Source organism: Phragmites australis, chromosome 2 (assembly GCF_958298935.1).
Source record: "Phragmites australis chromosome 2, lpPhrAust1.1, whole genome shotgun sequence".
Taxonomy (NCBI): Eukaryota; Viridiplantae; Streptophyta; class Magnoliopsida; order Poales; family Poaceae; genus Phragmites; species Phragmites australis.
In genome coordinates this window covers 8,461,640-8,488,582 of record NC_084922.1, presented here as the reverse complement: position 1 = coordinate 8,488,582, position 26,943 = coordinate 8,461,640, and the positions used below count along the sequence as shown (strand labels likewise).

Here is a 26,943-nt window from a genome sequence, read left to right as displayed (position 1 = left end):
ACCGGCAACTGGAATCCTTCAGCCTGATGCAATACCGCCTGGTTGTAAGGGAAATCAAACCAATTCGAACCACAAATATAAGGCGAGGTAGTGATCGATGACAAGCAGCTCGTGCCTCACTTAACAAAAAAACACAAGCAAGAAAATACGGAATAGCATCTGGCAGCGAAGATACCAGAAAATGACTTCAACCAAACCAAATTCACAGAATTTAGATGTTTGGGTATGCCAGAAAATTACAAACATCAAACATCATGGATACCTGTACTCCATGGGAAAACCTCTGACCAACGAAGCTGTAAAAACCCACTTCTGTCGGCTGTATCCAACTTTTCCACTCAACATGCTGTATATACAGACCGAAAAGTCTCCCATGCATTCCTCGATGTGTATCCACCAAACGCTGGACCAAAGAAAGCTCACATAATCTTTTTGCCATCCTATGCAGTACATATTCACTCCGCGAGATTCATCCGCCTTTCGAGACCACCTAACTGTCAAAAAGTTTTGAACCAAATGCATCAAAAGAAAAAGATTTACATGAGAGGAAGGTATGCACCCCCATGGCCCTTCCTTAGAATCAGCGGACCAGCATTCTCTGGGACTTTGTCCAAAACTCTATTGCATATGTCAAGGACGTCACCAAATCCTGTGGCAAGAGTTGCCAACTGCAGCCTCAGCCTCATGTCCCTCGTTCTGCGCAGCAGGCTCCTGAATGATCTACCAAGATGTTTCACCCACTCTGCAGGCAAGCCTCCTGGCGAAAGCCAGACAGAGAAGTGTGACTGCTCCCCCCTGGCTGCAACCTCCGCCCTGTAAAATCTTGCAAGCTCGAGGAGCATTGGTGGCTGTAGGGGCAGCACGGATACAAACTCAGCCACGAATTGCTCGATTAGATCTGGTTTCAGCATTTGATTCCAAAAGACTGGAGCCCATTCCATAGGCTGATTTATGTTGTATGCTTCAGCAACAATAAGGGCCTCCTGGAACCTCCATTGTTCCACGAAAATCCGGCGGGCATTGGTTTCTGAAAGACCAATCCACTGAAGATCAGGTATCCGGATCTGGAGCGACAGAAGGGAAGCACGAGCACAAGCACGATGTGTCCTTTGACCAGCGTCAATTGTTGAAAGAACCTCAGCTGTCTCTACAAAGTGATGCATAGCCTCAAGGAGCTCATCATTTTGCCGTTCCTTGTCATATCGAGATGACCAGCTGTTCATGCATTGCTCTGCGCGCAACTCAAGGAGAGAAGCAGCCTCGTGCTTCATGTCAAAGTGTCTGTATACCTGCATCGGACACAGAAGGCGTAGAGGAGTATAAGGAAACAGAACCTTCACATTCATAATGATAATAACAAGTTGTAAAATTGCCGAGAGATAAAAAAAAGCTATGAAGGAAACAAAAGGTCATAGGTAAACGTTGGAAACAACTCCCTATGCAATGGTGCTTTCTAGTTCTTATCTGCACCTACATTTAGAATTCACCCTATTCTTGATAATGGGAATCACGACCAAAATTTCTGGTCCTGTTATCTTATTAATTCATGTACTTGCTAAGATGCTTTTGGGGCCAAAACAAGCTACCAATGCTTAGTGGATTTTTTGTCAGTAAGAATGCAAACTGGCATGTCATGTGCTCAATCAGCAGATACTAAGCTTCAGCAAAGCAATAGGTACTGAAATAATGTTTCCTTTAGCATTCCTATATATATGATCTTTCATCTTCAACAGCCAATATTGATACAAAGGACCATATAGTAGACAAGAGACACAAAAAGTGTTCCTCTTTACTCCCTTTTACATGTCTATGCTGATGGTCATGTGTGGTTAATAATTCTGGGTGGCGATGTGCTAAAAATGTTTTTGGACCTACTTTGAGTAGTTAGTAAATAGATTTGGAAGTAACAGAGGTGGGGGTGGGGGAGAGGGAGAGACCATAGAGAGAGCATCATCGTCATTTGGATTAAACTGTTTCAGTGATGCAATAACAGCCATCCTAAATCCTCGAACTGATGCAGGTGTCCCTGTGGCTGTGTCAGTGGCAGAGTACTTTTGAAGTAGCAACTCCAACTGGCCATTCTCTACAAGGATGGAAAGAATGAAGCTCAAGGAATGGAAATTGCTCACTCCAGTGATCAAGCGAGCTAAACAAGAAAAATCCCCTTCTAAAACATATGAGTCCACTCTATTAGCTGCAAACGTGACGAGAACATCCACTCCGTCAAGACAAGAAGAAGACATGTAGAAGTGGTGCGACAGTATTAGGAGTTCAACCTGCAATGACATTTCAAATGAACAATTTAGAGGCGGCAAAAAACAGAAAATCCTCAAATCTCAAACCAACTTGAACTTGATAAAGTTTGATATTTTCTGTTGAAGTTTCTACGAGATTACACAAATAATATCACTGCACGTTTGAAGAGCATGCAAATCACTACACTGCAAAAGAATACCTTTGAGCTATCCACAATGAAAGTAGGCAACTTATAGAATACTAGAGTAAATATAATGCGAGGTTGACAAGGGGGGTTATCTTTTGTACACATTGAAAATACAATGTTTCGACAATTAACTTGATTCTTCGCCTCACTATCACACTGGCTCAAACAAAGAAAGAGTGTGGGCAGCGATACACAAGTTGCAATGAATGTTGGGACTAGCAACTTGATTCGTAACCAGCATGGAAAAGCCGAAAACTACCCAGTATTAGCATTGTGCAGTAATTTTTCTGTATTAGTGAGAAGATTCAACTTTCCTACCGGTTTTATTCAGAGTATAGCAAAATAAATATGACAGAAGCAAGAATAATGGATACTTGGCCATATTTAGTGGTAAAACACCTACAGCAAGCAGTAACTCAGAGTCCAAAAACCGGCAGTGACCAGGAAGTTGCTGCTGGTTTTAGGGAAAGAGACATCCATGTGGGAACTGAAAATTCAGTCAATTTTGGGCTTTAGGCCCTAGCTGACCTCCGTTGATCCAGGTGGAACACGTGTATATATTGTGCTTTTTAGATACGATCCACACAATAGAATTTCTTAAAACAATTGGGAAAAAAACGGTTACCGCAAACTGGCTTGTACCACCTAGAAACAGCTCCCCCCCCCCCCCCCCTCCAACAAACACCCTGTCTTAGCCTAGATTCGTGCTCTTGGCACTAATGAAACATCTTTAACAGAAGCAGCAAAAAACAGAAAGCATCCTTCCTGCAGAAAAGCATATGCTTTAATTCCATTCCTATAACCTTTCTAATTGTGACCCAAGATTCCTTTGCTACCATTGTAATCTTCCAGTCAAAAGGTAGCACCTATGAATATTTATCATAAAATTGATATCAGTTTATGGACATCAAATCAAATGAACCAACACGGCAATAACAATACAATTTGGTGCCTTTTAGCCAGCTTCATCAATATAAATCCAGTGCAATGAGGGGAACGGCGAATACTTGCAAACGGTAAAGAAAATTTGAACGAAGGACCGGAAGATAAACAACCTCACAAGCATGTGGTACTTCATGGCCAGTCATTACCAAACGCATCAAAGCATGACCAATTTCTGGTTCTGAGGGGCATAGTTTTGCCCACTTTAAGAAGTCACTTGATCTCCACAATAGAGGTGCAGGACCTTCTTCCTTTTGGGAATCCAGATAACCTCCACGATGTGCGGCTAGAAGCCCCTATCAAGGATTGAAAGCATATCACTCAAGACATGTAACATAACACTGCAATATTCACTCCCCAAAAAAGTACACTAATAAAGCCTGAGCAATGAACATACCTTTAGAAAATTATCAGCAAGAATTCTTGCAATGCTAGATGCAGGCATGATGTGTGTCTCCACCAGAAACTTAGCTTCATCAAAAGAATCCTGAGCTTTCAGGGAAAGCAATTGTAGAAGTTCAATTGGCTGTTTCTCGAATGCTTCGGAAAATGGGAGTCCCAATACTTTAGCAGTTCGAATAACTGCCATTATTCTCCTAATAAGAGCTCGCCCATGGCCCTCACCACATTTCATAGCTAGTCTCTCCATAGCCTGAGATAAAGCAACATTTACTAACAAAATTTTAACATACATGGACGGTGATGGCCACGGACAAAAGCAGTATTCATATGCATCGTTAATTCGAAATTGAAGCACTACCTCATACTACAAATAATAAGAAACATGTTATCAATATTCAATAACCAGACCCTAAGCCTAGTAATTACTGCACCACGATTATGAATCCCAGGCCAGATAAGAGACTTCACAGACTTCACAAGAATTGTTTAACCCAAGCGGACAAAAAAAAATGAAGTTCTTTGTCTGATATCAGATTGATAAAAAACAGAAAACAGCAGTAGCTACCTTACACTTAACAGTCGAGTATTTTTTCATAACGCAATCAGAGTTACTTTGATGTACCAAGCAGCTTCGTTTTAACAGAACTACAGAAGATACAGTTGTGAGATCAAAGTAGGACCAACATTCAGTCAGCACAGGTTCAGCAAATGCTAACATAGCATATCTATCCATGTGCTAACCATTTTGTTGTGCCTTGTTGAGAAGAAAATCGCAAGCAGACATATCATTATCGTATTTCCATTATCTAGGTTTAATTACTCATGAATCCATACTGCCACTTGGCGCATACTATTTTCCAATAGAAACTTCTCAAAAAAAAAAAAAGAACACAACAAAATAACCAGACCTGTGATGGATCAATCATATCCCTGCTACTTGTTACTCCGAGTGATTGAAATATTGAAAAAGCTTCCGTGTCAAAGCACGACAAACTGATCTCTCCATTACTGCTGTTATTTGCAACCATTAAAGCAACATCAGCGAGGACAAGTTCTTCAGGAACATATGATGGAGACAGCTTTTGTTGGAGTTGCTTAGCAGCAGTTATTTTCCCGAATTCCAGTAAGGAGAGCACAGCCTTCTCCATATCTACAGGCCTAACATTTTGCTCCCAACCAGATAAAGACACTTCCATCTTTGCAAACTCCTCTTCAGGGAGTAAATTTCTAGCTTGTTCGCCAATCTTTGAACTATGAAAATTGTTAGAATTGTTATCCGGATTATTTGTACTACTTTCAACACTATCATTGACACCTCGTCTAAGTGGTAGATTGGCTTTCACCCTTCGCTTTGCTCTTGTGCTATTTGTTGTTGTTGCTGATGCTTCACTGTTAGACTCAAAGAGTTGCACATGCTGTTGGCATGATAAATTGTCCTTTATGCCATTTCTTTCTGTAGCTTTGATGCGTGGCGAACACATATTACTGTCTATTTTTGTGATGACATTGGCAGTCTGTTCTATAATACTGGTACTGTTGCCAGCAAGTATGTTCTGAGCAACAGCAGAAGCTGCAAATTCACCATCAGCCTTGGACTGACTCTCTGACTCAACAGCCAGGAGCCAAACCCTGGTCTCAATTTCCCGCAGAAGATGCAGAGGATAGACCCTGCAAAAAGGAAGTGCTAATCTGTAAGGGGAAGATATGACTGAGCACAACATGAACATAAATATATAAAAAAAGAGGAAGCTTACGGAGAGGATTTCGTCATAGTTCCACTTAGCCATTGCAAAGATAGCAGTAGTATTTCATGAAGCTCTCGTGCTGGTATCTCTTTTCCTACAGCCTCAGCATGCTTAAGGAAAAATAATCCAGCCTGCACATATGGTTGAATGGACATTAGCATCATACAAATTTTAGTAATTTACAAGGATAAGGGAAGATGTATACAATTTTTTCGTGCATTCTACTTATCGAATAGAATACCTGTAAAGGAGGGAAAGAATATCTCATGAAGAGAGATTGGCAGTGACCCCACAAGGCTGCACGTTCTTGTGGGATATCCCAAAGGAACTCCTTCCATTCAGCAACCATGGCTTCTGCCTACACACATTGGGCAGCTGGATGTCAGCATAACATAAGAAGGCTATACTGAAAATGTTATGTAATTGAAACTCGGTCAATGGTGATGGAAGGACAGTTTGTGGGAGCACAGGCCCGATAGAACTATCCCACTGGCTGACCCACTGGCAGGTCCGAGATGTATGGGGGCAAAGCCCCCAACAGTATGGATAAAGGTATCTTGTCGGATTGTGTTTCTTTCTACAACTTCAAGTCATTTCATATCCCTTGTATATCACTATGCAGCTGCACAGGATTGAGCTGACGACTCATCATAAAATCCTCGTTCTGCGCCCGTGGCAATGTAGTATAGTGATCATCTCTTGTTGTGCATCTGTTGTATAAGACCGCAAGTGTTTTCCACGTAAATTTGGCGTTTCTTGTTCTTTGATTATATTCATTAATTGTTTATCTTTTCTAAATTCTAAAAACAATTTATAGTGCACGTAAAACATATGTCGGGACAAAAATAGAATAGTTATAGTCTGTGAAGATTCATCTAGCCCTTAAGTGTGGTTTTGGTAATTAATAACAATACATATGAACTAACAATGTTGTTAAGAATTGTTAGTAGGTCGTTTGCAATGCATGGAAAAGATATATGCATCGAGATAAATGAGCTCTAGGTGATGCTCGAGTAAGTTAATGACAATACCTATAGACTAACAATTGTGTTGAGAATTATTAGTAGATTATTCCATAGCAGTGTTACCTGGACACGGACACGGGTGTCAGAATCCGACTCGGATTCGGGTGTCTGATTCGGTAAAGAAAATTTGGACACGCGAAATACAACTCGGAATCCGACACGGGTGTCGGAATCTGACTCGGATTCAGGGTGTCCGATTCGGCAAAAAAAAAAAAGGGGACACAGGTGTCCAGGTAACACTGCTCCATAGGAGATGCATAAGTGATGAAGCATGGATTCATTAAGGAATGCCATGAAATCAAAAGAAATGCATCATTGTCATTGAGCTCTTAGTGATGCTCATGAGGAGAATGAGAAGCTCAAAAAAATTGACAATAAGTATGAAAGCTAAGTTACTTATGAAGATTAAGTAATTGAAGGTATGGTATTATCAATCGAGTTTTATGGATTAACCCATGTGTTTTGTGCTTCAAAGTGAGTTGTGGTTAGGTTCTATAAGAAGACATGAGTTGAATTAATATATTCAATATACCAAGTTGGAAGAGCAAGATTAAGACAAGCTTAGTGGACAACTTGTGTGCTTGATGCTTACGGTTCATGCTTTGGTGGTGAACCAAATGAAGATAATGTGAAGAGTGAAATCTTCCATGCTTGGTTCATGGGAAGCAATCAAGTGAACTTCATTAAGTTTTCAGAGATCAAGTGAAGATCAAGATAGAAACAAGGATGATCATCGTCATCAAGAGAAAAGAAGTTGATGACGAGCCTTGAAGAGTTATGAGAAGCGTCAGGGTTTGGATGATGTGTTCGTCAAGTCTGATGGAATTACTCAAGACAAAGGTACAACTAGAATAGGTTTTCTAGTTTTGCCGGTCTTAAGGAGTTTGATGGGAGACCGAGTTATAGAATCAATAGATGTACTATCAAGAGAGGTTGTCGAAAGCGTTGCTCGATTGTTGTGTCAAGTGCTCAAACCATGTGCTTAGTGCGGGATGGATTTGTGTTGAGAGTTCGTTTTTCAAGTCCGAGGTATCTAAAATGTGTTTTAGATTTAACACTTCTGTTGTTGTTGGCCTTTGTGACATGTGGTGTGCCTTGTGGCATCTAGTTTAATCTCTGGTAATTAAACTTGTCTAAATGTGTGGAAGAATCATATGGGTGTTTCCGAAAGTTCCCTAGTGCCTTGGTTGGCACAAGTGTCTATAAGTATTGGAAGTTCCGGTATGTAAGTCAGATGTTCCAATATGGGTCGGACAGTCCGGTTTACTGAGAACTTGGTGTTCTCGGTTGGCTGAGTGAGAGCTAATCGGAAGTTCTGATGTAGTGACATCATTGTCCTTTCAATTTGCTAAGAAGTAAAATAATAATTGCTACCTGATAACTTATATGTATCCAATAAGCTTCTGTTTCACAATCTGCTACTGTGGGAGGCCTAGGGAGGGTGGCAACAATGCTGCTGGTGGAGACAATGTGTATGATGGGAACAATGGACAAGGCATGCAGCAGGGGATGGCAAAGGAGTGGTTGTCCTTGTAATGAGCTTCCCAGGAATCGTATTAAGAGAATAAGTGTGCACACCTCACATTAATTTGAGGCATGAAGAGCAATTATGACACTGCATGAAGACATTTCATCTCAGCCAACCAACACATGCAATAGGTTTGGAATGGTATGAAGACAATGGTTGTGTAAATTTAAACGCTAATGACAACAATTAAATGATAGATGAATCATACCTACACGATCAAACAGATGGCTAAGATTGAATGTGTCAAATGAAGGTGTGAACAAGTGTGAAAGTTGAAACTAGTAATTTCATAAGCAGCATAGATATAGATGAACTATACAGAAAGTCAGGGTAGAAACCAATTACCTGTGATTCTGTGACATGATCAAGAGTAGACTCCCCACTCAACTCCAGTTGCCTTGCCCAAGTGCGAGCTTGCTCCCATTGACCATCCTTTTCTAATGTTGTTAAAAGAGAAGCATCATCCATCGAATCATTCCACTTGTAGATATCACCATCTTTGCACACAGAAGGTTCAGACAGATTTATCTTCCAAAATCTTCGACGAAAGTAAGATGATGAAGCGCCACCATCAGCAAAATCAACTTCTGCAAGAAACTGCAGCAAACACCTCTTCTCATAAATTGATGGACAGGTTGAGAGTACAGCGTCCGCAGCTTTTACAGCTGTAATAGCCACCCATCCTGCTATAACTGATGCTTCTTTGGAAGAGTTTAGTTGAGTATGAGAGGCTTCATCTTTTATTCTTGCTGAAAATGATGCCAAATGTGCAGAAGCCTCGGGTAGACGCATTTGAGAAAATGCCTTTCAAGAATAATATAAAAATGCTCAAGTTAGTTGAACACACCATTAGTAAACTAAATGAACTGTTTCTACAAACCTGGAGAGAACGAATGAAGGGAAGAAGGGAGCAGGAAGGCATAAACATTTCGAAAGCTCTAAGCAATGGTAGAAACAGCTGTTGTTCACAAAGCACAGCTACCATGCTTGATAAAGATGCAAGCCTTTCATCAATATCAACTGGAATTATGGTTTCTTCATGGATTGGCTTTCCTCTTTCCTGATGAGCATCAATATCTGTAGGATTGGAAGTTGCGGCAGAATTTGGCCCACATGTGGTATCCAGCCCTAATGTGAACCTTTCCGATGAGGCTTCCAGGAATCGTCTTCGTTTTGGATTCTTCCTGTTGTAACGAAATTCAACATTCCTACTCGTGCTTGGCAATTTATTTGTGGCCTCAACAGCAGATCCAACATTTCTTGCTACTTTTAAGGAAATACCGTCCACCTTGATCAAGGACATCTCCCTTGAATCGGCAACACATGCCAAGGCAACAAAATTACACAACAAATACAATAATGAAGTTTGAAAAATGTTGTTAACATCACAAATTCCTGCAATACTCAAGTTGTTACCTTGCGGCTGTAATCTCAAGCCAAACACTTAAGCATGAGAGAGGAGTCACATCCGGAAAGCATGAAGCAATCATGGCTAGCAAAGACCACTGCATTTGTTTTGCTTTATTCAGGAGTGCCTCCCCAGGGTTCTTTTGCTTTTCACAGACTCCAAGAATGCAGAAAAGTTCCATAGGATTCTCGCCATCAACAGCCAAGAAATATGAATCATTTCTTCCTGAAGGTATATTACTGGACGATTTCCTTCTAAAGAACATCATATTTTTTAGAACTGTTAGTATATGCGTCCTCAATCTTGAATATCTTATCTCTTTGGCTGCCTGAATAGTGAACACAAGACACAGCGAGAATAAATGGGTACAGTGTTTTTCGCAACTAAAGTTATTGTAAAAAATTGTACACGGTATAAAATATGAATAACTACCACTTCAATAACAACTTCAATTGGAAATCCAGCTATATGAGCTTCTGTTAGAAAACCAACCTGCCAAAAGCATAATTACTATCAATTTGGGGGCTTAACTAAATAACAACCTAGGGAAAATAAATAAATAACATAGTAACCAAGACAAGAAACAAGTTCATCAATACCCAATCATTATCATTGGCCAGTAAAGCAAGATATTTTGTACTTAGAGGGAGATGGTGTGTGTGACAGAATTCTGTAACCAATTTCCAATGTTGACTTGCTTCATTCTGTTGCGATCGGTAAAGAGATGCGTCACCAACGCCAGTCAAAAGCCAAAATCCACAGGTTCTACCTTCATCTAATGATGGCAAACTTGCTTTTTCCAGGTGCTGCAGAATAGCAATAAGAGGCTGTGATGGTTGTTCCCTCTCGGGAGACCTAGAGATTTGAGTCTGCTCCAAAACATGCAGATGATCAGACTGGACATAATCCTCCGCTAATGCTCTAGCAAGAGCAGGAGCAACTTCAGATCCATAGGAGTGCACATGGAGCTCCAGGCCCCTTGGTGAAGATAGCTCAAACTGTTTATCTTGCTGAACTGACTTATAGTAGGAAGAGATGCGCCGTAGTGCAGCAATATCTAAACGAAGCATGTTGGCACACAGACCACAGAGTTCCAACAGGAACATGCAGGAAGCAACTAGAGTTGAGTCCTCAAAGTTTGTAATAGCTAGTGGAGCTACCTGGTATTGAGAAAGCACGGAAAAGTAATAAGATACTGAAGCACATACAATGAATTAAAGCATAAGAATTAGTACTTCCCCTATTTCGATTTATGACATTTTGGACATGGCATCCCCAAGAGGCAATATGCTGGTAAAACTATCAAAACATACTATGGAAGTAGTACAAGTGCTAATCTGCACCTAAGGTGTAGCTACACCACAATGGATTACTGAACAAAATTTCAGTAGTACCTCTGACCGGTGACTACTGAAGGTCTACTAGTGAACCACGTTCAGTAGTAGCGTGATTTCGATTCAGTAATTCGCAGTTCATTTTTCAGTAGTAACTACTGGGTGTAGAATATTACTCTACACCCTAGGTGTATAATAGCGCTGCCGATGGAAGTTGTAAATGGATAATATATTATGGACAAATCCATATGACAATCCCTATTTTAATTATGGAAGTCCCTAGCTCATGTAAAAGGCAACTCAGTATTTCAATGAACAAAATTTAAGTGGTCCCTAGCTCATGTAAAAGACAACTCAATATTTCAATGGACAAAATTTAAGTGATGTATTCATGATGACTCAATTAATTCAAACTTAATTCAGTAAAATATTCAAATGCAATGCAGAAACTTGGTGGATACTGGCAGTATGAGTAGTTGCTAGATATTAAATCAAGTCAGGAACATGGGCATACCGATAGAAGAATTGATCGTTCAGCTTGACTTAAAGGAGCAAGTATCAATTGTACATCTGCTTGAACATTAAACTGTGCAGAGATAACTTGGCGTGCATTGGCTGATTTTAACTGCAAAGCTCTTTTAACAAGGAGATGCCGGAAAGCAGCTAGTGCTCGACCACGGTGCAAGTGATGTTCTACCCTCACATCTTTCTCCTGAAGGGAATGATGAAATTGCTAGTTTAGGGGGGGGGAAATAATAATACTATAGCAGAACACAAGAAATCAAGAGCCCAAAGTTCATGGGATTTATTAGCTTCACAAAACTATTAAGAGACAAGAAATCAAGAGCCCAAAGTTCATGGGATTTATTAGCTTCACAAAACTATTAAGAGACAAGAAATCAAGAGCCCAAAGTTCATAGGATTTATTAGCTTCACCAAAGGGTTGGGAAAGAGGAGTTTAAGTCTTTAAGATTATGTTTGTCCATTGTAGGCAGGCTTATGCTACATGGATAAGCCACCTAGAAGCTTAAGACTTAAGCTTGTGTAGGCTTAGGCTGAAGTTCAAGCCCCCTCATGGCCTTACTCTTAGGAGTAAAGATGATCTAGAGTACACATACTAGCATATATCCAAGATGATCTAGAGTAAAGAGTTCAATTTTTAACAGAGAACAGTGACATGATAAAAGAAGGTGATGTGAGATACAAAAACAAAGGAAAAAAATTCCAGCAATGTGCAAGAGAATGTACCTCAAGGGAAGAGTACAGTTCTTCCTCGACACTTTTTTGGATGGATGCTTCTAAGGACAGTGCATTAGCTTCACTATATCCAGTGGAATTGTATATATAATCAGTGACATTGTGAGTAAATAACTCTTCAGAGGATGGCACATTTGATAGCAGTTGCATTCCAAAAGGGCCCTGATAATAGATTGTGGTGAACCAAAAAAGGGGAAAAGAAAGAGAAAAGGATTATTCGTGCTATGAATGCAAATGGACAATCAACGTGTGCATATACACAAATAAAACAAAGTTAGAAGTGTCATATTAGTCTGGCAAATCAAATACTTCTATGGTCTCCTTCATGGTTAGCCAATAATTTGACAATTGAACCACAATAGCACTTCTAAAAGCTCACTAGAATACACTGGATTGCAGATATGGAAGGGGGAGAAATTGTGTTGTCAGGCTTGTCCCAATTCTCCTTCAGAACATGGCCGGATAACCACTTTGACAACATTTACAACAAATCATGTAACCTAGTGAACGCCTACACGTCAAAATTGGTGCAAAGTTAGACAATACATAAAAGTGTTAGCTGGAGTCTCCTCTTTGCTTAGGCAACCTTCACAATCAAAATCCATATGTTTTCAACATCTGTAGCGGAAAGCTTTACATGAATTTGCACTGGGCTCTAAATGTATTCCTTAAAGCAACTATCAAATTTTCTAATGGCTTAAGAACTCTCATTGTTTGAAAGTGTTAGCTAGAGTTATTTACTCACTTAAGCAATCTGTTATGTGGTGGGCCTTGGAGAAGCACAAAGTCCTAACAGAGTATATTACCCTTATCAAGGATATGTACGATAATGTTGTGACAAGTGTTCGGACAAGCGATTGTGACACCAATGATTTTCCAATTAGAATAGGATTGCACCAAGGGTCAGCTTTGAGCCCTTATCTTTTTTGCTTTGGTGATGGATGAGGTCACAAGGGATATACAAGGTGATATCCCATGGTGTATGCTCTTTGCAGATGATGTGGTGCTAGTCGACGATAGTTGGACGGGGGTAAATGGAAAGTTGGAGCTGTGGAGACAGACCTTGGAGTCGAAGGGTTTTATGCTTAGTAGAACTAAAACTGAGTACATGAGGTGCGATTTTAGTACTACTAAGCACGAGGAGGATGAGGTTTGCCTAGACGGGCAGGTGATACCTCAGAAGGATACCTTTCGATATTTGGGGTCGATGCTGCAGAAGGATGGTGAAATCAATGAAGATGTGAGCCATCGAATCAAAGCCGGATGGATGAAGTGGCGCCAAGCTTCTGGCGTCCTCTGCGATAAGAGAGTACTACAGAAGCTAAAAGGCAGGTTCTATAGGACGGCAATTAGACCTGTGATGTTGTATGGCGCAGAATGTTGGCCAACTAAAAGGCAACATGTCCAACGGTTGAGTGTAGCGGAGATGCGCATGCTGAGATGGATGTGTGGCCACACAAGAAAGGATCAGGTTCGGAATGATGACATACGTGATAGAGTTGGTGTAGCACCAATTGAAGAGAAGCTTGTCCAACATCGTTTGAGATGGTTTGGGCATATACAACGCAGGCCCTCAGAAGCGCCTGTACATAGTGGAAGAATAAAGCGTGCGGATAATGTCAAGAGAGGTCAAGGTAGACTAAACTTGACATGGGAGGAGTCTGTAAAGAGGGATCTGAAAGACTGGAATATCACCAAAGAACTAGCCATGGACAGGGGTGCGTGAAAGTTAACTATCCACGTGCCAGAGTTATGACTAGACTTGCAAAATCTTATGGGTTTCATCTCTAGCCTACCCCAACTTGTTTGGGACTGAAAGGCTTTGTTGTTGTTGTTGTTGTAAGCAATTTGCATGGCCAATATCAACATAAACATCAGTTAAAATGTTAAATATGATTTTAGAGGAAACATGCATGATGTAAGCATATGAACTTATTTATATTTGATATATAAAAAAATTGGTTAGTCATTTTACCATTGAGGCATTTACCAAAACTTTTTTACTAATTAGCTTAGGACATGTTTCAATATGGTGGATTTTGTTCCAATACCCTCGGGAAATCAGGTCAATAATTGTAATCCAAAAACAAAATAGTTATATTCTTGGAGGAGCTTGATAAGGATCTTAAATGCTTCAGCCCCCCATAGAGCAAAATCAAGATCAAAGACATACACAGTTTTCTGATCCACCAAAGTACTAGGGTATGCTAATAGACATGTTTCCTAAATAAAATAGAAACATTTCCCAAGAAAAAACCTTAGTAATTACTTATAGATCATTATTCTATTCAAACTTCAATACTGACATGTCTCAAAAAGGTAGTTAAGTTTCGACTTACTCAGATAATAATTAAGCATTCCAAAGTCTAGTTTTACGTAGTGAAAACCTAAACTCAATTTATGTCATATGGGGTAGAACCACAATCAAGACTTGACTTAGGGGCTGTGTGGCACAGATCCAGATCTTGGATTTTTTGGAGCTGGTCATATCCAGCACCAAGAAACCTATGATCTGAAACTGTGGATGGATTCATCTGGTTTTTATTTCGGACAAAAAACTTTATTTTATTATACAAACTCCAGATCCAGCATGGATCTCGGATCTGGACCTGTGCCAAACGGGGCCTTATACAGAACAAAACACAAATCAGAATCCAATTCCAGAATGTTAACTGAAACGTGCTTTCCAAAAGAAAGACAAACCTGTTCATATAGTTGAATCAATCTTCTAACGGACTTTGGAAACCAACATGGAAGCATTTGCAACAATGAAGTGTCTCCTCCAGAAGAGGAAAAAATGTTATAGCGCCAGCGCAAGTACTCTGAAATTGATGACTTTCCGAACACTGGAAAATTAATTCACATTTTTTTATGAAAAGAAATAATCCACAGGTAACATCTCAAAAGTAGAGCTTAAAAAATCTAAAGAAAAGGGAATGAAGTTTTATGTTGATCACCGTTAGCTGGAGAATAGTTGAAACAGTCATACCCATCTTGCCCAAAACAAGCAGAAAGAAGGGTCTTCCATAGCGTTGGAAACTGCTGGAGACAAGGACCCAGGTTCTCTAATGTGCACTGAGAAGACAAACCTTGATTTCTGTTCACGCTTCCAGTACATAAGGATTTCTGCATTGGTGCTGAAGCATACATTAAGGTAGCTAGTGCGGACATTTCACCAATTCGTTCAGCCATATCATCAACCGTATATAACATTTCATCTACCTCAATAGCACTAAGATTACTGTTATTAATCATTTTCTGTGACAAATTCCAACGGGCATTAAAGAATGATGCCTCATACTCGTAACCTTTGACCCTGGAGAAGAGTAACCATTGTGCCCACCTGCAATCACCCTGAAAATTTCCCCAACATAACAACCAAGTCAGACTAACTTCTATTGATAATAAACTGGGGAAGTAATAAACAGGAACATGTTAAGCAACTTAATCTCTGACAGCTACAATATAAGGCAGCATGCCAATTTCTTGTAGCACTACTGGACATAATACTGCAATAACAACATCAGCATGTTCCTAGATCCTAGTATTAGCAGACAAGGCAACTCTCTAGCCCAATAATATTTTGTATACCACTCTAGTTGCTGGCAGATTAAATTCTGGGCAGGAAGTGCTAAAGAGATGGTGTTTGCAAATGCTATATTGTTCCCATTCAATGGTTTGTAAATTTCTGGTGCACCGGATAGGATAAGTCTGCAACGAAAGTGGACACCCAACCAGTTGGCAAGGAACCCAAAAAGACCGGGTTCAACTGGTTCCTGGTGAAACTGGGAGATTTGACAAGTTTGAACCTTCTGATACTTCTCCAAAGGATACTTTAAGCAAAGTGTTTACATGTAAACAATGAAGGGATCAAACCAGCCATAACTTGGCACAAAATCCTCAACGCACAAAAATTCTAACCATGTAATAGCAAATTTACCAAGTCCATGTTCTGACCAAGAAAAAAATTCTAGTTTGTTTGGCAACTAGCTGGTTACTGCCAGCTCCCCACTGCTAGAGGTCTCAGGGCAGAATACAAAGAATAATGTTGAATACCAGGTATTATAAAGTAGAATTGCACCAGAACTTACCGCGGCATCTATGAGTGAAGGGATACAATCCTTTTCAAAAGCCAGATTACAATTGTCCAGATAGAGGTCCAGTAGGTACGGCAAGTTATATTGCACACAGAAACGTATGACTAATTTATGCAATGCTCCTTCACGAACCCGGTGATGGGCATCATCTGGCATCTCTGAAGCACAAAATGTCGTAGAACAATCTTTCTTTGGGCCAACCTTAATAAGCATGCCAGCACGAGCAAGCACAGGTATAACTTCAGTAGTACTTTGCCAGTACTCTTTCATAAAAATGTGTTTCTCTGCCAATTCCTGCTGCATTACCATTCTAATATATGATGTTGATTCATGATTCAACAAGGATCTAAATACATTCACATGTGGTGTCTCCATACAAACAGGTTCGAGCTCTTCTGAGTCACATATGTACATGTTGTAATCAGGGACTGTTACATCAGAAACAGTGCTGTCAGCGGCTTGTGAACTGTCCACATTCACTCTAAGAATCCCTTCTAAAAGTACGCTGTCGGGAATCATGCCCAATAATTTGCAGACTTCCCCCACATCGTTATGAGCAACAAAATATTCGAGCTGAGATTCCCATGGAACATGAGCGTGCGTATGATAAGGCTGGTCCAGTAATATCTACAGAACATATCATAAGAATCATAAATCCTAAGAACACAAGTAATCTAGTCATATTATAATTGAAAAAAATCAAGCGGGGGGGGGGGGGGACCAAAACGAAGAGAAATGCATTTGGTATTTGTAACAGTACATAGTTGTATGTGGTATCGAATGTGCATGCAATGAGTCAAAATATGAAGCAATCAGTTAGGTAAAAAGAACTCTAATTTTCTCACTTGATTTGATAGTGATTTGTATGGCTAATGCAAATGGAATTCCTTCGCAACTTTCCTAGCTGAACTACAATACGTGGTTCTTTATCACAAATGAGGTGCAATTACCCAATCAATAAGTTAAAAAGACAAGTCATGACTTACACGGTCCACAGTTCTCTGATCCCAAGCATCAGACCATACAGCAGCACAGGCCCAATAACCATCAGAAATGTTGCTCCCAGATAACTCCTTAAAATCAGTGTAATCATTAATGTTCACCCAAGAACCAAGCACTGCTCCATCAACATCACCACATTCAATACGGGTGTGGTGGTGAATATGGAGAGCTAATACTGGTTTATCTTCTCCTGGCAGTGTAACAATCTTTGCAGAATCACGAATGACATTCTCCCTGCCAAGATATGTGTCCCAGAAGCTGCTGCTTGGATAGAACCGCTTTTCCAGAGAGGAAAAAAAATGTTGATCAGTATGAAAACAAACAACATGTCAACATTTTTATTTTCTCTAAGCTGAAAGTGTATACAAAATAAGATATATTGCAGTATTAGGATTTGCAAATTAGCTAAAGCATGTATATATCAAACCTCAATCAGTGATATGGTCTCTAGCATCTTCCACTCATTTGATCTCATGTACCCACGCTTCTTCATCTCGTCAGCAATTTGTAGTCTAAGTGACCTCCTGACAGTACCTTGCATAAGTTGTCTTAGGTCTGACTCTACATCATCTCCTAGTCTTTCTAGTGTTGCTACTGCCAACCCAGTTTCACCCTGTAAAGTACTTGTGTCAGAAAACAGGAACTGGTAGACAAATACATTACTGAGTTAAGGGCACCAAATTACCTTCATTAACAGATCATATACAATGGATCTTCCTATTTCATGAACTTCAGAGAAAACATCTTCTGAATCCTCATTGCAAACTAATTCCCTCTGCCGCAAAAGCTGCAGCTGAAGAACTGCCAAAGGAAGGCGACCGGACTGCAATGCTTCTCTGACTACAGTTTTCAGGTCAAAGTTATTCATTTCCCATCTGTTAATCATATCCTTGATATTTCCTTGAATAATTTGTCTCCCAACTTGAGCAGTCCCTTGGTTAGTATCAATATCATGGAACTTCGAAGCACTAAAAGAGGGTTCAACTGGCGTTAAAGCTAGCAGCCTGTTGCTATCAGGAAGCAACTCAAACACAGAAGATGCTGACTCTTGCCTGTCATGAGCATCTAAACCACCTAACGGCCCTGATGAAACACCATCCACTACAACAACTGGAAGCGAATCGTTTTGCAATACTTCTGTACCTATTTTCAGTGAGTTCTTATCATCTCCCTGCCATAGAGTAAGCATGACATTAAAGAATGATAATTTGAAGACAAATATTTGATAAGCAGCAGGTTATCATTTTACCATCCGAACAGAATTCTGGTTCTTTGCAGAGACTCGGCTCTGGATACTTCTAATTACCCTCAAAAGGGAAGCCATTTCGTGAAGCTTTACAGAATCCTCTGGCATGTCTGAGACATAAAGAGAATAAATCTCACATATAACAAAGAAAATCATACAAAGAAAAGGAAATTTACCTATGTTTTGCTTCCGTAGCCCATAAAATTTGATCATTCTCGTTGCAAAGCGGACGGCTAAAACCATTAACCTGTTTTTACACTGTAAGCTTACAAATTACATGAAGCTAAAAGTATGACATATTGCAGGCTTCATTAGCCCAAGAAAACTAGGACACAAAAATATAAGCAGAAAACTAGGTCAAAGAATACAAGCCATGCCTTTTATAGCTTATCCTAAATATATCATACTGCAGTTTTGAGGATATCACAAGTTCACAGCATATAGTTGTTAGTCTGTTGCACCCTATAGCACATGTTTTATGTTGAATAGCAGGCTAGATCAACAAATTATATACTAAGTAAGCATTGCAGAACCGTAAGTGTCAAAACTTCTCATGTTACACTGGTTAAAAGAGAAGCTGAATTTTATCTCATATAGTTCACTCAGTGATGAAAAATAAAAATGCATGCGAGCATGTTCAGTCCACTGAATCTACACTAGACGTTTCTGCAATCTTCTGTATAACAATACACTACCCATAATTTTACCCGGATTAGAATTCATGAAATTCCTTTTCCTTGCTGAAACAGCTGGTAATGATTATGAAAAATTGAATTGAATGATTTTATATATTTTTTAAAGTGAACACAATCCAACAAAAACTTGTGAAGTGAAGCTTGGTTTGATGTTGTCTATATGTGAAAGAACATCTTTAGGTGATCCCTGGAACAATAGTCCGTGTAATGATACTCCTGCTCTGGGCTAACCTACTCACTGAGGTATATACCTCAAACTAAGTTTTTTGCACATTACAACTTAACAGACACACACATAGACAAAGAGCGACAAGTTTCGACGAACAAACTGTTTATCAAAAGAGAATCCTAACTTATTATCCATGATAGAGATGTTGTCAGGGAAGAAAATATACTTGGATGAGACTGCAACTTCATTATCACTTCCAGTTCTACATAATAGCCGATGGATAGATGCCAGTAGCAGTTGCAAAACACCTTCTTCTGCAAGATTGACCTCAGCAAGCATATTCAATGATCTAGCAATTCACTAGCGTTAGATATCCATGCATACAAAAGATAATATCAACTCAAATAATTCTTCAAATAAAGAAAAGGAGGCGATGAACTAACTGAAAGCTAAATAGACTAAAACACAATAAAGCATACTTGATTACTTATAACAGAAAGAATGCATATTGCTTGAAGCCAGAAGAAAGTATACACATATACCCTTTCAACTCATCCCTAAAAGACAACATAATTCATCAATCTCCAAATAGATAGCAGTATAGAGGGCAAACCTCTAATGATCAGAAACTAAAAACGAAGATACAAATTCAATCCCATTTGTATAATACCATATCACTTATCAATCTCGAAATAGTCCAAGTAATATGAATAATCAGTTCATTATTCATGTACAAATCCATCTGGTTATGGACATAGTTTACATGATATATTTAAAATATACTTTAAAATCCAGTATTCGGACTCCAACCTACAGTAATAATACATCACAATCATCAAGACACATCAAATGAGTAACAGTACACATAGTCCAAAACGTGTGAAAAATAGTACTCGGGGGTAATTGAAAGTGCATCTAACCCTTATGTGTGGTTTTGGTAATTAATGATAATACCTATAGACTAACAACCTTATTGAGAATTGTTAGTAGGTTGTTCCATATGTGATACATGTAAAAGAGATATGCATGAACTCTAGGTGAATGGGGAAATTGAATGTGCATCAAGATAAATGAGCTCTAAGTGATGCTCGGGGATACATAGTGATGCTCATGAGGAGAAGGAGAAGCGTAAAAAGATTGACAATAAGTATAAATGCTAAGTTACTTGTGGAGATCAAGTAATTAAAGGTATGATATTGTCAATTAAGTTTTATGAACTAACTCATGTGCTTTGTACTTGAGAGTGAGTTGAGATTAGGTTCCATAAGAAGGCATAAGTTGAATTGAGATATTCTATATGCCAAAAGTGAAGAACAAAAGTGAACCCCATATTTGATAAAGTGAATTCCTTGAATATGTCGAATACAAAGTGGTTTTCTACGGCAAGACGGTGAAGGGTAAGTAAGACTCAGCTGCGATGGACCATCCGTGGTGAAGGGCAAGTAAATGGCTTGACGCCGAAGGACCAAGACGGTGGTGAAAAGCGAGTGAAGGCTTTGAACCAATTGACCGTGTGAGGCCATAGGAAGCTATGAATGATTCGCATTAATGATATGAAGAATAGAGAAGAGATTGAGTGAAAATTATATGGAAGTTGGCAACCCTCAAAGATTGAATGAAAGAAGCGGTACTTGAAGGTATTCAAAGGCTCAAAGTGTTTCAAACGAGTTTTATCTTTAAATTTGAGTATAGGTATACCGCACTATTAAGAGGAATGCAACGTAGAGTTAATTGCCGTGTCTTAATGCCCAAGAGTTTCTAACCAAATCCAAGTGAGAGTTCTTTTTAGAAATCCGGGTCGAAAAGTGTGGAAGTGTCCGAATTGGATTTTAGAGTGTTCCTAGTTTGATCAAATGTGTTTCGGATCATGAATTCAATTGTGATGTGTAGCCCTCTGAATAAGCTTTCCATATAGTCTAAAATCGTCGAAATCCGACTTCGGGATCAAAAGTTATCGCCGTTTTTTAAGTGTCAGTTCTGTTGACCATGATACTTTGGGTTGTCCGAAGTCTCTAGGTGAGGTTCCGAGCCGAGTGGTCTGTTATGGCCTTTTTGGTTTATCCGGATACTCCGAATCGGCCAAAGACTCCGGATTTAGCTCCGAGTCAGGTGGTCTGTTAGGGTCTAAATGTTTCACCCGGATACTCCGAGTTGATTCGGATACTCCGGGTTAGTCGGAGTCTCCGGGATGAGCTCCGGCCAGCGCTCTCGGTTATGCATTCTAGTGCTAACCCGGACCGGGTTAGTCCGGATACTCCGGATCAGTACAAAAAGCTGTGTAACGACTAGTTTTTGGGGGTTGGGTATTTATACCCCCTCACCCCCTCCTTTGGTTGCTGCTGGTGCTTCCTAAGAAATACTCAAAGCCAAAGCCAAAAGAACTCCCTCCCACTCCATTTTAGTGTGATATTTGAGAAGAAAAGTGAGTTAGGTTGAGAGATTAGAAGATTGAGTGCAAGTGAGCTAAAATCCATTCTTGAGCATTTGAGTTCATCGACAAGAAGTTTATCGCCGTGTTTGTTACTATTGGAGCTTTGAGCTCCTAACCGCATCGCTAACGAACACCCAAGGTTATGGTGTGCCGCGAGAAGTTTATGAAGGCTTCGATTTCGCCTCCGCAAGGGAAGAAATCAAGAGTGGAAGCTAAGCTGAAGTATGATCGAGCTTGGAGAGGAAAAAGGTTGAGAGAGACCCGGCTCAAGCGTGACCGAGCCCCTCAACGAAGATGTAGGAACCTCTAGAGGAGGTGTTCGAACTTCAGGAAACAAACATTGTGTCTTCTCTCTTGTTTCCTTGTTCTTGTGTTTTTGCTTAATATTTGTGCATTTTGCTCAATCTACTTATTCGTGTGTATTTGAGGTTCTCCGTAGATTTACTTGGAATCATCACTTGGAACACACGATGTCATTTGGATTGAGCTAGAACTCTTTAGCCGTTCTTTAATATCAGTTTCGAGCTCATTCTGTATAGAACCCGGATATTCCGGATCAATCCAGAGGTTCCGAATACTGTACAACCTAGAGTATCCAGATTAATCCAAATACTCAGGATGAACAGTGTTTTCATGATTTTCAGTTAGAGTTTTTCTTACATATCTTTTGCTAAAATTGAATAATTCTTGTTATCCTAGGATTGTAACTTTCACTTATTTATGATGATTGTGCACTAGTTGAGCCTAAAATATTTATTTGTGAAAAATTCATTAGTTTATTTTCTGCTGCAAGTTTAGGCCAACGGTAAAAGGGGACGATTTTTTTGTAAAAACACCTATTCACTCCTCTCTAGACGACATCATTGTCCTTTCAGTAAGAAATATGAAATTTAAGCAAAAGCATGAATAAATGATAGGGATTAGTTTCAGGACAACAAAATACAAGATCTTACTGCTCTAAATCACCAATCATTGAGTAATGTAGGGCCAATTGCAACCAACGTAACCTAGAGACTTTCACGTCCCATCCTGCAAATGCAATAAACAGCATTAGGGCACATGATAACTTTTCTAAAGAACAGTGTTTGTAGCACACAACATTAAAGACGTAGTTATCAGGACACTGTACCATGCACTGAAACTAGACCCTCAAACATATACCCATATCACTGGAGAAATATTACTCAAAGACAGGGGAAGAATATTCTTGCTTGTTGGATAGTTCTCTAGAAGGATTTTTTCAAAGATATGCATTATTGTTCAGGGACTAGCCATGTTATTGGAGTTTTTACAAGTGTAACTAACACCTGGAACAGTGCGTGATTCAAGCAAATGCTGAATGCCAGCCACCGATAACAGTGTGACTAGTATCAACCAGATGTGAAATCTTATAATGTATGCATGTGGTAACAATACCTTCATGGAAATTTACTGGGTCCAAACTAAAACACAATCTTTGCCTCTTTGTTACAAAGTTCTCTCACAAACATTTGATTATACGCTAAAAATAAGAAAAGCAAGTTTGACACTTTTCTCTCCACAGATAACTAACTCATCAAACCACACCTTCAAAATGTGGAATTCTTGGGAGATATTTTTCCAATGCACCAATTTCTGTTAATCAGAAATTAGTAGCAAATTTGAAAGAGATAATGAAAAATAAATCCATGAGTGAAAATGTTCACTAAAGTGAAGACAGGACCACAGGATAGGAAGGCAACTAATATACTAAAATAGGACCATCAGACAAGGTAACAGGGTGCTACACAACATAAAAATCAAAAGATATAGCCAACTGAATGAAAACACACCATTCTCCCAGCAGAGCCTGTCTGCTAGTGTGGGCCCTTCATACAACAAAGCTCTATCCAAAACTTCTATTTGCCAGGTTTTCCACCTTGTTTCAGATCTGTTCACTGATAATAAGTTCAGAGCATTGCACGTACTACCACTAGCAAAACCCGGTTGCCAAAATTTGATAGCATCACTGCAAGATGAAAAGGATGAAATAGAAACTAACGGAAGGACCACAGAAAGGCCATCCTGGGTAATCAAATACAGATATCCCTGGAAGGAGCAAACAACAGAATCTCCGACAAAAGCAAAATCTTTCTCAAATGGAAGTATTTTGTCCATAAAACCACCATTAATATCTCTTTCGTCAAGAAAAGATGAATACATAAGCAACTCTGTATGAACAATTTTGATATGCTTGTTTCCATCTGCATTAGAACCTTTAAAGAGCCTCGTTAGTCCAAGCTGAGACAGGCTAATTATATCATCTTGTAATCTGCATGGAGGAAGAAGTACCCTCCGTAAGGAACTAGATGCAGTCACTGCGTCAGGATATGATACCCCAACTTTCATCTGGGCTGTAGTGACAAAACCACTTGGCCGGTTGTCCACTTGATTTCCATTGCAGCTACACTTTCTTTTTTTCCTAGGCCTGACAACACCAACATTGTTTTTCCCTGATAACTCGGGAACCAATTTGGCTGGACTAAGTGACCCTTCTTTGATGAAGTGATGAGTACAAAATGATAGACTCCCGATTTCATGACCAGCAGCTTCCCAGGCAGAAAAAATATCACCATAATGATTCATAGCAGGCAGATCAAGGTTTTCATGCATATTAGCTTTGAAGTTTAAGATGTCATCGGCATAGAACATATAGACTAATCCAACCTCATCTTCGACAGCAAGAAGAAGAGGATACGATGACAAAACTAACCGCTTAAACACTCTTCCAACAAGATTCCCAACAGAGCTGTTTGCATCATCCAAATTTGTTACAATGGGCATAGTGCTCCTCAAAGGCATCTCCAGGTCTGTTCTGCACCGTTGAAGAACACTAAATGATGTGGTAAGACCACCAGTTTTCACATTCCAAATGGCAACGAAGCCTGCTGTATTAAGGCAGGCAAGAAACATATCTGAAAGCTGGAAATCAACCCATTTTGGACTAGGCCCTACACTATCATGTACATTCTGAAGATCTGCCACAAAGTTCCACTGTATACCCCACTGGTGTAGCTCAAGAACAGCAACCAAAATACACTTCACGTTGCATTGATGGGCCCCACAAGTTACTGATTCATTAAGAGTTAGCACCAAGCCAATCAAATAACCTGAAGAGCTAGACAAAACTTTTAGACACTCCCACGGACAACTACATGATGCTTCAGCTACAGGTAAAGGACTAAGAAAACCTTGTGGCCATTCACTATCAGTTTCCATCCTAGTCTTCGGATGACATTCGCTGTACCAGAACTTCAAGAAGGACAGAGTAATGTCATAAATGCTAAACGATACCACTTCTGCTGAATGAGGTAATAAGGATTTCATGGGAAATCTGGCCTGGTATTTACCACTAGAAACAGATGCAGTAATTGTAGTCAGGAAAGAGCGAAACCAGTTTTTTGGACCTGAATCGCAATCCTCCAACATTGAACACTCAGTTGAGCTCCACTCTTTCCACTCCCCATGTAACTCTTCGGTATCAGAAGTGGAATTCATTGTTAGTGTGCTCTTGTAAGGACGACAGAAGGCATGAACTGTGATAGAACCATCACTAGATACAACAAGAAGTTCATTAAAAATTGGATCCTCAAGCTTACTAGAAGCATCAGAACAGCATCCCCATGCTAAAGACGTCACTCTAGGAATAGAAGAAAATAACTCAAAGACTGTCTGACTACTGGTATCTGAGAGAGCACTAGGTGATTCAACTTGTGATGGTTTGACCTCAGCAGTTGCCAAGACAAGATCTCCTGGATTGTAAAACCATAATCAGTACAGCAGAATAAGAATACAAGGAGCAGAACAACAAAATACCCAACGAGAATAATTGAGAATAATGGAACATGACAAAGCCTCACCATGCTCTGAAAGCAGTCCAAATAGACACCTTGTTGGAGATATAAAAGCTTCTCGAAATCTCGATAGTTTAAGATGGTGTTGTGACATTTTCCACCTGCATAACTGTACTACAGCAGGCCCATCATCCACCTGACAAGATATGGACATTGTTTGTATGCTTCTCTTCACCTGCTAATGATGGTAACAAGGAACATTGCTTGAAAAAAGGAAATAAAATGACTTAGCCAAGAAATGGACAGAATATGTAAAGGATGAACTTCACTATTGAATGTACCAACCGAACAAATGACCTTCCAAATGATTGAACCACTAAAAAGGTCAGAAAGGCAAACTTGCTTGACTTTTTTTTTTTAATTCTGAGGAATAAAATCAATAATTAAGAACTAAATGGGTCTCAATAAAAAAAAATACATGGTGAGGGCTAATAATAAGTCATATAACATATAACATATGACAATGAAGTACACATTAGCTTTAGGAGAACAAACAGACATAACATAAATATAGAACTATACAGAACACCAACATCAGTACTCAGAACACTGTACGATTCACACCCATATTCAAGTGAAATTCCCAACTGATATGGACAGTATTTAGCCCATGAGCAACTGAGCTGGTGGCCAGAAGCATACCAAATACTGGGGCACAAGGTAGCATAATTACACTAAAAAAGTCTATGATGCCCAGCGAAAACAACTTATAGCGCCTAGAGATTTCTTAATCTAACTAAAAAGTACGAAATGAGCAGATGAAAGGGTCTGCTACTAGCAGCAACAGTTTCCTAATTAAGACGTACACATGAGGCGGACCAACTCCTCGGTTCAAACCCAATTTGGCACAAATTTTTGCCAAAAAGGAGCAATCGTGCTGTTAACACAAGCACACTACTCGAGACGAGCCTAATCGACAAAACTTTGAATCCCGAGTCAAAACCGCACCGCAAAAGGCGAAACCAGTCTTCTGCACAGGAACTATCCCAAAACGCGCGCGCGCGCGAACTCGCACCACGAACGTCAATCGAGCCCAATCCAAACAGCAAATCGCAACGGGGCAGATCACGGATCCAGCACCGATCAAAACCCACCACCCTCCCACGAATTAAGCCCCCACCGCGACGCACTGGCGCGCGGGATCGCACTCACCTCGGAGGCCGAGCCGGAGAGCGCTCCCCGGCAACGGAGACGGCCGCGGCGGCTGAGGCGGCGGTTGCGAGGTGATCGCCGCGAGCGAAACGGCGGAGGCCCCCCGAATCTCTCGCTAGCTGCGGGGTCTGTTCGTGTCTCCGTGCGGCGGTTGTCCCCTCCGCTTCGCTGGTGGCTTCGTCGTGCGACATCGGA

At 40.0% G+C, this 26,943-nt stretch overlaps 1 protein-coding gene across 4 annotated transcripts; it reads right to left on the bottom strand.

The window, feature by feature from the left end:
- Nucleotides 1–153: 153 nt before the first annotated feature.
- Nucleotides 154–26,943, bottom strand: LOC133897988 (uncharacterized). Of its 4 annotated transcripts, none has more exons than XM_062338823.1 (27): nt 26,749–26,943; nt 25,603–25,799; nt 23,536–25,494; nt 22,678–22,753; nt 19,520–19,642; nt 18,606–18,676; nt 18,433–18,539; nt 17,869–18,354; nt 17,611–17,796; nt 17,168–17,461; nt 16,176–16,808; nt 15,042–15,438; nt 14,788–14,930; nt 12,076–12,246; nt 11,342–11,539; nt 10,093–10,653; nt 9,926–9,985; nt 9,502–9,821; nt 8,966–9,392; nt 8,431–8,889; nt 5,774–5,890; nt 5,542–5,663; nt 4,696–5,455; nt 3,783–4,037; nt 3,499–3,681; nt 1,938–2,276; nt 154–1,289 (listed from the first exon to the last, which is right to left on the bottom strand). In XM_062338823.1, exons 2-27 carry the CDS (start codon nt 25,748–25,750, stop codon nt 537–539), a joined length of 9,348 nt encoding a protein of 3,115 aa, XP_062194807.1. In that variant the 5' UTR covers nt 25,751–25,799; nt 26,749–26,943; the 3' UTR covers nt 154–536. The 4 variants fall into 4 exon arrangements, with proteins under 4 accessions (XP_062194807.1, XP_062194809.1, XP_062194810.1 ...); XM_062338825.1 differs by having other exon boundaries at nt 25,603–25,774; XM_062338826.1 differs by having other exon boundaries at nt 25,603–25,732.